Consider the following 12,477-nt stretch of genomic DNA (forward strand, 5'->3'; position numbering starts at 1 on the left):
ACAAGGTCAGTGGTTCCCAGCTGGTCCAGCTCTGGAGTCCAGATTTCTCCTTAGTCATTAGTTTAAGGTCCATACAGTTAAATAAATTGTTTGGCCATGTCATCAAGCTAGTTTGCTGTCTCTGTTAAGTAACTTTCCATTAGTCACTCACTCTTCAGCAGGAATGTACAGGTACTTTAAAATGAAAGCTTTTTGCCAGAAATTCACTGTGCTTAAAAATAAAAAGTCACTCTCTCACTTTCGGCCAGAATGAACCCACGACCCACTTTTTGACCACTGCTCTAGATGACAGGACAAACAGGTGCCAGGTTTCAGGCACAAGTTAAACAATGCATTGCCGATTTCATGTAAAATTCTGCTTCACAGGCTTTCTCACCCAACCAGAATACAGTTCTCTGATAAAACTATGAATACTAACTGTGACCATGTTTTAAGATATTGAACATAGTGCAAAATATCGTCAACCAGCAGCTTCAGTTCAAAAGAATCTGTATCAGGACATGTATGGATAAATGCACATGTAATGACAGTGAGAAGACATACTGTTGAAATTGCATTCATTTTTCTGAAGACTTCTCAGGCTGTTCATCTGTTTTGTAAAAGGATGAACATCTTCAGAATGTAATTCTTGAAACAATAGAGGGAAAATATTGGAGCTGATGTTACTGGTTATTGTGCGATGGTTTTACTGGTTGGTCTGAGAACAAGTTTAGCCGTTTGTGGCCCATGAACTAAAATGAGTTTGACACCTCTCATATAGAGGATGTCATGTAAGTTAACCTTAGATACACTGACATCTAGTGGCATTTAGTTGTTCCCTACAAAACGCAGCAACTGGATTATGCAGAAACCAACTCTACAGTGGGGTCTAAGATGTGAGTTTATTCCAGATAACACAAGTATAACCTTTTTTAAACCTCAAACTGCAGTCATATAGTGACTATATTCACTGTGGTCTTGCATTATGATGTGTTACATCGATACAACATATTCCAACTGCACATTATGAAGTTTTATTGTCCCTGAGTAGAACATAGTTGTGCACTGTACTTTATCTTAAAGTTTTGACAACACAGTTAGTGATATTTTTCCAAATATTTATCCGATAAATGAGGATACACTGTCATAATTCTCTACCTTTATAATCCACATGTATCTACACGTTTGAAAGAGACGTTGCTCTTTATGACCAGCAGATGGCGACATTGGCTCATTAGATATTCAACTGCAGCACTTAAATTTAGTCATGTTAATATTGGCTACACCAACTTTATTTCTTGATTTAAAATCATTGTTTCATTGAGAATAATTTAAGACAATTTAAGGCAGTAAAGCTGCACATTGTGCCGGAGGAAGTTCAGTCTATAAGACATCTGTTTATGCGACATTAAGAGCTACATTTTCACATTGTGCTGACTTTTTGTTGTGAAGTCATCCAGCATATTGCTTTCTTCACAGCCTGCATATGGCGCAGAGGGGGTTGTGCAAAGCAAGAGCGCCCCTCTCTATTTAATCAGCCTCACATAAATTAACACCCAGCCAATTGATTCACTGAAGCCATCCTTTGTGAGCCCCCCAAGCCAACTGACCTGACCGTCATAAATGTAATTGGCAGGGTTACAATTTGTTATGTCCTTTTCACAAGCCTGTCATTGGTTGCATAACTTATTTACATTTTTGCACCAGTGCAAATTATGATACTTTAATAGATAAAATATTCTGTTTGTTTGCCCCAGTTTAAACTATCTCAGACTGAGAGAAATTACCAAACTATGCAGGCCAGATGTTCACATGTGGGAGCACCTCTGATACTCAACAACAGACACTGGCCTGTCAAAAACAGGCGGTCCTTTGTTACATTCAGAGCTCCTCGTAAAGTAGAAATTCCTAAAAACGATGGCCTGTCATAGCTATTCATGTGCTTCTTCTTTAGATTTTTTTTTAATTTGAATACGACTTAAGTATGAATTTACTTTAATGAGCATATTCGTGTATTTTTGTTGTGAAGTGACACCTGTGAAGAAAACGACAAAACAGCAGATATTTTGTGACCAATATTATCAGTTCGCTCAGAGGGTCAAGCAATAACATGGAGCAATATAAGTACATGTTCATTTACCATCTGCAGTCAATATGAGCCAGAAAAGCGTGAGATTCACATTATTGCTGTGATGCTGTGAACGCAACAATTTGTAGTGTCTATATTTCCGACGGACCGTGAATGCAGCATCAGTGCTTAGCCGTTCTTCTTCAGAGATGCAGCAGTGTTTGGTACAAGCTGATGACCTGCGGTGGAACGTGTGTTTCTGAGCGGCTGGTAACATGTGAAAAGAAGATATCACCGGAATAACTTGAAGATTTTCTCCAAGAAAGTGCCGAGAAAAGTTTTACTGACGACAAAAGCCGTCGGGAGGAAAGACGTTGGCGAATTTGGTACGTGAACCGCTTTTGACAACTTTACCAAATCTTAGCTAACTCAGTGTTAGCTGTGATGCCACTGAAGCTTCATGTCAAAGGGATATTTCCTCTGTGGATACTGTGTCGATATTTATTGTGTGGTTTTGAAGGCTGTTCAGAAACACTGGACGTGTTACTAGCTTTGTCAGTCGGGTCTTGAGCTGTTGTTTAAAAAACGAATAGTGACTGAGTTGACCATTTTAACGTTACTAAATAAACAAATCAGACTGCCACAGTGTGTTAAAGCTATTAAACATCTGCATGGGTGTGTTTGTGCTTATGGTTTCAGTCAATAGTCCGTTTTAAAATTATGTAAAACATTTAAGCTAATTCTTAATGATGGATTTCTTTGACCTCCATTGCTTCCAGGTATTACACACATTTTTTAGGTGCATTTTTGCTTCATATAATTTCACAACCTCCAAACTATACTGTAAGCCCTGGTGGGGGCAGGAGTAGGAGTTTCAGTCAGATAAGTAGTGTTTGTCTTTGACACAAAATACTCTCAGTTGAGTGAACTTTGATCAGCTGTTGGAGATTGTGTTTTCTTTCCTTCTTTCTTTTATAGAATTTTTTCCACATAAGCACTGATGTCAGGTTAAACTTGTGAGAGAAACTAACTTCCATGCTGCAGCTGAATCATTTGTCATTTCCTCTTTCCCCCTAAGGTGCCCATACTTGGCCCCAGCAATCCTAATTGTTCTTTCTAATGAGCACCCCAGTGAGACACATTGAGGTTTCAAATGCAGGCTGTTCATAGGTCAATGACTTTCCCCACCAGCAGCTGAGGAAGAATGGGACGAAATCAATCAGTTACCAGTGAAAAGTTCCATCTTCTATCCCTTTGACCTCACTTGACCTTTCACACAATAACGTCTCAACATCATCTCAGATAAATGTTGCCTCAGTGCAATGAAAAGCGCTCTCTTCCAGGTGGTCCAGACAGGAAACTGTGCAAGTGTGTCTTGGATCTCGGAGTTGGCACTTTATCCCTTCCTCCCTAGTCTTGGTATGCTGCAGCTGTGATAAAATTACCAGAGCTGCAGAATGCACTGGTGGTTTTGGAGGCATTATAACTTAAAAAAAAATCTGCCTCTGAGCTCTTCATCAGTCTCCTCCATTGTCATTTAGTGGTTGAGAGCTTAATTGATGCTGCCTAGAAAAGACCTGGATCTCACGAGACCATAAAGTTCCAGCTTTTGCAAGTTACAGCTAGGATTACATTGTGAGAGGTAAAGGTCGACTTTAAAACAAGACCTGACAACGCTGTGTTTTTTGAAAGTGAAGAGCCATAAGTGATTTAGCATTCCAGACACCCAAGGGAAGCCAGACACTGTGTTTTTGTTATTACAGTGTTGGCAAGCCCCCACAAAGACACAAGGGAGCTGTTTGCATACAGATGTGGTGCATTGCACCTTTAAATGCTTACACTCCAATTCTATTTTAAAGACTCCGTCTAGTTTTACCCAGCAGCCTTCTGCTCTGCCCTCCAAAAGCTACAGGGCATTATGGAGGACCCTCTGGTTGTCTACCATTTATAATTTTAAAAAACTGGAAATCTTCACTTGTCGTTTGCCAATTAAGATGGCACTTGCCAACTTCACTTGCCAGGTATGCATTCTTTGGTTATAGGTCATTGATGAGGAGGTGAAAATTGCAGTTTCTCCTTTTTTAAGCACAGCAGGGAATGATTATTCTCCCATTAAGGGCTATTTTGGCCAAGCTGTACGTGCACCATATGGGCAAAACTCCTCACAAGTGCCCTGTGGGTGTTCATTGGGATGGATCACTTATTGCCACATCTAAGCAAGCAGCATGCTCAAAAATGCAGCGGACTAAAATGAGAGCCTCATATGTTGTGTGTCTGTGGGAAGTCACGGGTTAGGGCAGCGCTTTTGTGGACGCTGTGGATTTGATTGAGGTGAAGAGAGACCGTAAGGGTTTATTGTTTTCCCCAGTGAATGAAAAGCTGTTAGTCTCTTAAGGTTTGTGTGTCAGGGGACAAACTGCAGGAGTAATGTGGGAAAGAGGGCGCTAACAGAAAGGCTGTTTGTCAGGGGATATTTTCTGCAGGGGTAGACGGGGTCAGAGGGTGAGAGAGAGGTCTTGCAAGATAAACATGGCACCAATGCTAAAACAATAAAGACTTTCTGTCTCAGTCAGCCTGTAGGACCTTGTACCTCTGCCTGCCGTGCCAGATTTGAGTTTTATTTGTTCTGAACGTAAACATCCATCCTGACTGATGGTGTCTCAAAGAAATCCGCACCACCGTGTCTGACTACAGGCATCCCAGGGGGCTTATGTCATACTTCCAGATTCCCGTGGGCCTAGTTGGGGCAGACGGTGAATGCAACGTGATCCAGTAGGTCTGCGACTGTGAGAGAGAAGTGCAGCCGGAATTCTCTGGACTATATTTAGCTTTTCCTCCCATCAGCTTGCTCTGCATGAGGAGAAATCAATTAGTGCTGTTAATTGTTGCACAAAAGGCTGATTAAGTTCTCATTTTAGATTCAGATGCCGGACCAAAACTGTATGTAATTAGTTGTGCGCATCATCAGTTGGCGGGAGGGCAGCTGGTGGATGGGAGTTTTCTTTGGAGACTACTGGGATTGAAATGTAAACACAGTCCATTAATTGGCAACAGTCTTGGCATCCAATAAAGCTTTTTCTGTTTAAGTATGATGTCACATCCCCACTGATTTGACTGCAACCCTGTCACCTAGAAATTACATTTCTGTATGACTAAATTGTTTCCATATTAAAGGTGACAATTTAACAGTCTGGATTATGTTTGGCAACAGTGTTTCTCTGAGTTAAAGGAATATATCACCCCCAAAATTATCATTTTTTTATCAGTTACTCATCCCATGTTACCTTGAATTCGTGATGTGTTTTTATCACATGCCTCCACTGTGAACGAAGAATCCTAAAGCAGAGAAAATTCTTGATGAATTGAGGTAAAGGGGCAAAACTATATCAAAATATCCATTTACAAACTCTTGCAGAAGTCAAGTCTCATTCATCTAGTTGAATGTTCAGTACTTCACAAACACATGCATTTCAAAGTGTTTAAAAATTCAGAAATTTTTAAAACAGTAAGGTTTTAGCAAAAAAAATCATGTATTTGCAAAGTACTGAGCATACGAATGAATAAATGAGACTAGGATTATACTACACGAGTTGTGTGAGAGTTTGTACATGGATGTTTGTCATTTTTTTGATTCTTCTTTCACCATGGAGGCATGCAAGAAAAACATTTTTACTTGACTGAGTCAAGGTAACACGGAGTGAGTAATTGATATACAAGTGACCATTTTGAAGGTGAAGTATTTCTTAAATGAGACACTAAATTTATGGACTACACTGGATTTGCAAGAAGGTGTTCAGGGTGGATGGCAGACATAGCAATTGTAGGACTGTAACACCAGAATCCTGGTTTAGCGTCCACACTCCTTAAGGTTACGGTTAGTGAAAGATTGTGATTTTGCTAAAATGTTAATAAAGAGACATAACTATAGACAAAAGTAATGCTGTAGTCACTATGAGTAGATAGAGTATTGCAAGATTGCCTGTTTTGGTGGAAACAAATATTGTTTGTGAACATTTTGCAACTTGCAGGGTAGGCATCATTAATTAGCAAAATGTCCTCATAATGTTGTTAACAGAAAATTTGATTCGCTTGGCATAACATTTCCCTCAAACACGTATTGGCTGTTTCAAATTAGTTAAAAATAAATGTATTTTCCAGGAGACAGGGCTGGTCTGTGCCCCCCTATAGTCCTTCCTGAAGAGACAGAGAAAGTGGCTTGTCTCCCTCAGAGCAGAAGTCTTGTTTCCCTCCGGTTTCCTCTGTAGACATGTTCAGTGGTTTCACTTCTCTTATAACCCTGACAGGCTGTCAATGGTGAAAAATGCTCCAGATAGTCATCTCTCCCCTGAGGATCCTTTTTCATTAACATGTAAGACCTGAGGTCTTGGTTCAAGGTGTACGTTTGTCTGTCTGTGTTTTTTCAGAGTGAGGCTTTTAACACATTTGTGGGGATGACTCAGTATAAATTTCCTCTTTATTTGCATGAGCGCTGTGTCTTGGCCAGCATCTGTCCCCCTTAATTATCTGTTTGCTGTTTTTTAAAGAAAGGAATTCAGGCTTTGACTGCCTGGATCAGTGTGAAGCCTGGTGATTAGAGAAACAAGGATGTTTATCAGCCAATCTGAAGAAGTGATCCATTGCAGGTCTTTCTTTTAATAATCATCAGATTGGCTCTTCGAGCATCTGTCTTCAATTAAGGGGCAAGTTGCAGATTCCCATGCGAGAGGTTCATGCTGCGGGTAATGCAGTCATCAGCTGTGGGAACCAAATGCTCTCCATTTGTGTGAAATGGCAGCTAGTTCAAGCACAGGTGGCCAGCCTGGCATGAATGTTGCCTGTATGTAGTGTTTTCTTTAGGATTTGAAATCTGGCCATGCCCCCTCCCTAGGAAAACAAGGATTTGGAATTGCCATATATCAGCAAACAGGAGGTGAAAGTTAATAAGTTATGATTGTTGAATTTTGTCCAGATGTGTTAAGATTATGGGCAACACTGCTTCTGCTTGACATTTTCAAACATTTTTACTTTCTCCACCCAAACCACTCTCTACACCCCCCAACAGCCATTGATAAGACACTGGAAAACGTGTGTTTAAGACCCAGACGTCTACAGCATGTAGGTTTTGAGCCCATTATTCCTAGTCTAGCCTCTCATTGACCAAAGACAGATTAGCATAGTTTTAGTCTGCTCATTAAGCAGGGTTAGCTCAGAGGTCATGGTAGGTGGGATCAACAGAGGATTTTATTAGCTCACTGCTCACTGAGACTGAGTTCAAAGCCTGACCCTCGACATGAATACTGCTCCTGCAGGTTACGCAAACTAACCCACCACTTGAAAATCAATTGGTCAAAGGCTGTTTCAGGAGACCTCATTCTTGAAGACTGCCATTGTAGCAGTGCTGTGCATAAATCTGCGTGTCCTACAGTATTTGTTACCCTTTGCTCTTGAAGATGCAACAAGATTATTGATTTCAGTCAGATTCAGATTGGTGTTAAAGGCACAACAGATTAAATTGAAGATATAGGCTGGAATGGTTTGCATTTTTCAGTGGAATATCATGAAACCATCAAAGTGAATGTGTATCCCTGTACCATTTACCTACGTGTTTGCATGTGTGTCCATGTGCATGAGCATAACATGAGAAGCAAACAAATGAGGACCCACGTGCAAGAACAGTGCCTCATAGTGCTAATGGTTAAAACTCTACCATACCATATTTGGCTTTGAGTCCAAAAAGGAGCCTTCATTTAATTTTCATAGGGTGGATACGATTGTTTGCTCTGTTCCTTTGTTGTGCTTTGGTGTGACGAACAAAAAGAATAGTTTTATGGCTGCTGAATTTCTTGTGCCGTAAACAAGCTCTACTTGAGTCCAGGCTGCAGCTGCAGGGACCCTACAGAGAAGCAGTGATCCTAATGTGTGGATCCAGCTCTGTGACTTTCCTCCTTGCATTCCTGCACATCTTAATTGGCGAACCTCCTGGCAGTGGTCTCGGTTTGGCCTCGGCTGGCCTGGCTGTCAGCTCGGCACAGTGGCCGGTGAGCGCGCTACGAACAATGCCCATCCTAATCCCAGAAGAATTCCTGCTCCTCTGATCTAGCTGGCCCAAGAATGCGATGTTTAAAAGGCCGGAGGCTCACCAGGAATCACAGGGAGACGAGTTCTCATGCACAGTCGTCCATTTTAATTTGTTGTAAGGAGCTGGAGAGGCAGTGATGTGAGAAACTGGCAGCACAGTGGCTCTGAGGGGACACACCTCATCATTAACAGCCCCGCAGCCTGGCATGAGGGATTAGAAAAATACATGCCACCAGGGGTGAACCTGTAATCTCACTGGACAGTTACATTGATAATGAGAGACTTGTTTTGATGTGACACTGACTTATTTGTAACAGTTATCAAACAAAACATGGAGGGTTTATGTAAGATTTTGTGGGGTGTGCTTGTTTAATTATTCAGATATTTTATGAAGCAAACATTTATAGTTATAGCAGTGACATTGGGCATTCACAGAGGCTCTCAAATGTCAAGCCCTTTAACATTTACTTTGCAGCTGCCAAATCTCCTAAGCATTCATGTTAAGTTAGACTGTTGTCTAACCTCCTGCCCTTTCCTTACTGATTACCATGAGCTCATATCACAGTTGCGTCTACTGTGCATACCTCAGCCCCAGCTTCGCCATATATTAGCAAGTGGCTGGTATGAGCTAAAGCAGAGCAGTGAGCAGTGAGCACGGGAATGGGAAGAATTTCCTTTTCATATACTGAGACCTGAATAGACTTCAGTGAGACAACATAACTCACATGACAAAAAAATAAAAACTTAAAAAGAAGTGAAGAAATATAAGGTGTGTTTGACAAAATAGACTGCGTGTTGGATGAAATAATTTCTCTCCTGAATGAGATGTTTGGAATGCACTTGATCAAAATTATGTCTCTTGGGAATACTACCATGTGATGTGGAAATGTCAAAACATCAGAAGACATGGTGCCATGTAGCCATGATAACATGGTGAAGGATAACTCTACACCACTGGAAACCCTCCACCTTATCCACTTTGAGGGCCCTGACACAGGAAGCCAACGGTCGGCTGTCGTTGCCTTGTTGAGCGTCTGTCGCCCTAGTTTTTGGTGAGTGTCTCGCACCAGTGACTCTAGCTGGCCCTTGTTGGCTTTTTTTCTCCGCCGATTCAGCGAGTTGAATCGGCATCGGAGATGGTGAAGCCCATCAGTGATTGAAATAACTTTTATTGGCAGTTCAACTCAGTGGACAAAAAGAGCAATGGAAGTGAGGAAAGTAAACAACTTCAGTCAGATCAAAACAAACTTGTTATATTGGTAAAGTTTATGTTTTTTTTTACCCATTGAACTCTCTAGCAGAAACAGTTTGTAATTGTTTGTGTTATTGTTCTTTAGCTCACTGTAAATATCTTTTGTTCTGTCAACATCAGGGTGTGTTGTTCATGTGATAACTGGCTAGCTAGCTTCTTGAATCCGTTCGGTCAGTCTTCCGGTTTGCCTCCTTGAATGACGAATATCACCCCCTACTGGTATGGAGAGTTATATCCTTTCATGCAGGTGCAGAATGTACGTGCTAATTAGCCATTAGCTGTCGTTTTTGGTGTGTGTTCAAGTGCAACTTTTTAGCCGAGATGCTTGATGTCGGTTTGCTGTGTCAGGACCTTAAGAGGTTTAAAGCACAATGGCAAGTTATGAGTGGGTTACTTATAGAGTGGCTGGATGGGAAGATCTGTTCAATGAAATATGGGGCCCAATTGTTGGATCTAAAGGGTTGATGCTACTTATCTGAGCACAATGTGTATTTGAAATAGGTAAGCTACGTCATGTTAGTGCTATGTAGAGCTCTTAGGATGTTGTGAGATCTCTTTGTTCGTTTGTTTGTTTGACTTTATTTGTTCTTGATGTTCTGTGTTTTGTGCTGGTTATCTGGATAGATTTGAATTTTGTCGCTGGACTGCGTGTAATTAAAAAAGTAGTTCTTATTTCAGTGTAAATGTCTGACCAAAACATTAATAAATGTAAAGAAACATTTTTTTTTCATGGCATTCCACCAAGAATGATAACAACTGCTGTGTGGCTGTACTGTAAGTCCTGAAATTAAGTGCTTAAATTCTGTTTGACCCTTCATGTTTTGTGTTGTCAGCTCCAGAGGCCTGAGTGCCATGCCAGAGGGGTCCCATTCTGCTCTCCACCAGGGCCCAATGGGGGAAGGTAAGATCAATGCAATTGTACTGAGTATTAACCATGCTCTGGTAATTGCTGCACATGAATTCAGCAGTCTTATAACATTGAATTCTAATAAGTTGGGTTATTCCTAATGGTATATCTGGTTACCCAGGACAGTGTACTAACATAACAGCAGCAGAAGTACAGCAGAGGTAAGTGGAAAAATGCTGGAAATGGAGGAATAGAGGAAATGTAGAGGCATGAGCTCAGAGAGCAATGAACTCCCCTCCTACAGTCCAAAGCAGCAGAGAGGCTCTTTGTGTGGCTGTGGAGCTCGGCCAACCCCTTTCATACAGCCGAAACCCCTGAACACTCGCACATCAAACCAGAATGTGTCAGAATAGGCAGCAGCCAAGATGGTCAGCCTAGCCAGCGGTGCTGACCTGGTATGCTGGGGGCCACTCAAATTACATATTATTTTAGTGTTGATTATCTTCAGTTGCAGAGCCACAGCATTGACACAGGGCCTCTTTGTATCTGTTTGCTTGCTCTGTCCCTCAAACCCCCTCCTCCCCTCCACTCCTCCACTCTTCTCTACTGAACACGTTTAGCTCCGGGCTTCCACTTTGGCTGAAGAATACCAGTGTGTCAATGGTTCCCTTTCTCTTCTGCGCCTGTCCCTTTGGTTCAGCTTTGGCTAGGGGAGGCTTTTGGCTGGGGTAAACGTGTGCCGCCCTCATGAAAATTTGTGTCTCTGTTTCCTCAAAAGGCCACTCTGCACAGACTACACGTTCTCACAGCTCATTTTGCAGCTCAGATAGCCAGTGCGAAATCACTTTGGCATGACAGAACAACCATTTGCAGTTGAAACATTTTCAGATTCATTTTGTTTGAGTTAAAGTGTGACTGACCTATTCCCCCCTTCCTGCTGAGGATGGATGGATGGTAATGAAGGGGCAGGGCTGCTGGTAATCTGTGTGAGGTGATGAGAGGATGTGGTTAACAGGCAGGAGGAATGCACATGGTCAAAGGAAGCCCCCCTGTCTGGTCAGGGTAAACAATAAAAAGGTTGTGTTGCCTATCTAGCTCCAATTCCTCTTAAGAGTTTTTAAGTGGAAAGAAGCTATGTTGATAATTTTCCCCATCAGCATGCTTCAGACAGTGCCATGTATTATAGGACAAAATCAGCACAAAGGAAAATGCTAAGGTTTGGTTCTGCTAAGGGATGTGAGTTTTGGTTAATTTTGCTTTCAGTAGCCTGACACTCATTAACCAGTAACTAACCGATCTTTTTTTTTTTTTTTTTTTTTTTTTTTTTTTTTTTTTGTTAAAGTGAAATCCAAGAGGTCTTTTCTTTTAGTCTCGCGCTCAGTTGCCTCAGTGAGCTTTAGTGCCACATTTCAAAGTGCTATCCATTTAGAGGTGGTGAAATTTTAATGTTTTGTTAATTTCTTGTCTTTATTTTATTTTCTATTGGTCTTGCTGACAGCTGGCTAGCCACGTAACATGCAGAAACATAGTGCCCACTGCCCACCCTCTGGTCTTCACTAGCCCCTTTTACACTGCCAGATTTTCGGCGAATGTTGGGCCGTTTTGTCGGCAAGCTGCGAGCGTTTAGACACACAGAGCCAGATTGGCAAGTTGATCCGAGGTGCCCATTTTCCCACCTCATAGGGTAGTCATATTGGCGGAACCTTTTTGGTTTAAAGAGAACGAGGTGGCCTTCCGCCACGGGAGGGGCTGTTGATGACTTGTGGGAGGAGCTGTTGATGACGCCGCACGTGCGACCCACTGGCGGTGGATAAACAGGAAACAGCTGATAGCAGGAATGAGCAGCTAGTAGCAAGAGGGAAACGCAAACCTGACAGACACTGTAAAGATGAGCAACTGGGGAGATAAAGAATTGCGTGCCCTCCTTGTCCTCGCAAACGAATTTACGCCATTAACTGTCAAATGACAGGGACAGTGAAGGACGGGCTGACTTACGAGAGAATCGCCGAAGGGTTGAGCTACACATTTTGTTACTTGCTCACGCCCCCCATTGCCCCGAAAAAGGCGCATTCTGTATAAACAAAAGTAGGTAGGCGGCATTTTGCTGCACTCCCCTATTTTGTTTTTATACTGCTAATGCTGAAAGAAGACTGATTGGACTTTCCTGCAAATTTGCACAATTCCTATTTAAAAAGGGCTACTGGTTAGCTAGCCTTTGTCAATCTGCACTGCACACCACCTGGGTTGGGTGGG

General features: G+C 41.9%; 1 protein-coding gene across 2 annotated transcripts in view; it reads left to right on the forward strand.

The window, feature by feature from the left end:
- Positions 1-2,246: 2,246 nt before the first annotated feature.
- LOC117266965 (pleckstrin homology domain-containing family G member 3) overlaps positions 2,247-12,477 on the forward strand; it is a 40,989-nt gene continuing 30,758 nt past the window's right edge. For both annotated transcript variants that reach the window (XM_033642422.2, XM_033642424.2), the window contains exons 1-2: positions 2,247-2,433; positions 10,211-10,278. In XM_033642422.2, the coding sequence (XP_033498313.2) occupies positions 10,230-10,278 (49 nt within the window). In that variant the 5' untranslated portion in view covers positions 2,247-2,433; positions 10,211-10,229. The remainder of the gene's footprint in view (positions 2,434-10,210; positions 10,279-12,477) is intronic.

This window comes from Epinephelus lanceolatus, chromosome 15 (assembly GCF_041903045.1).
Source record: "Epinephelus lanceolatus isolate andai-2023 chromosome 15, ASM4190304v1, whole genome shotgun sequence".
Classification (NCBI taxonomy): Eukaryota; Metazoa; Chordata; class Actinopteri; order Perciformes; family Serranidae; genus Epinephelus; species Epinephelus lanceolatus.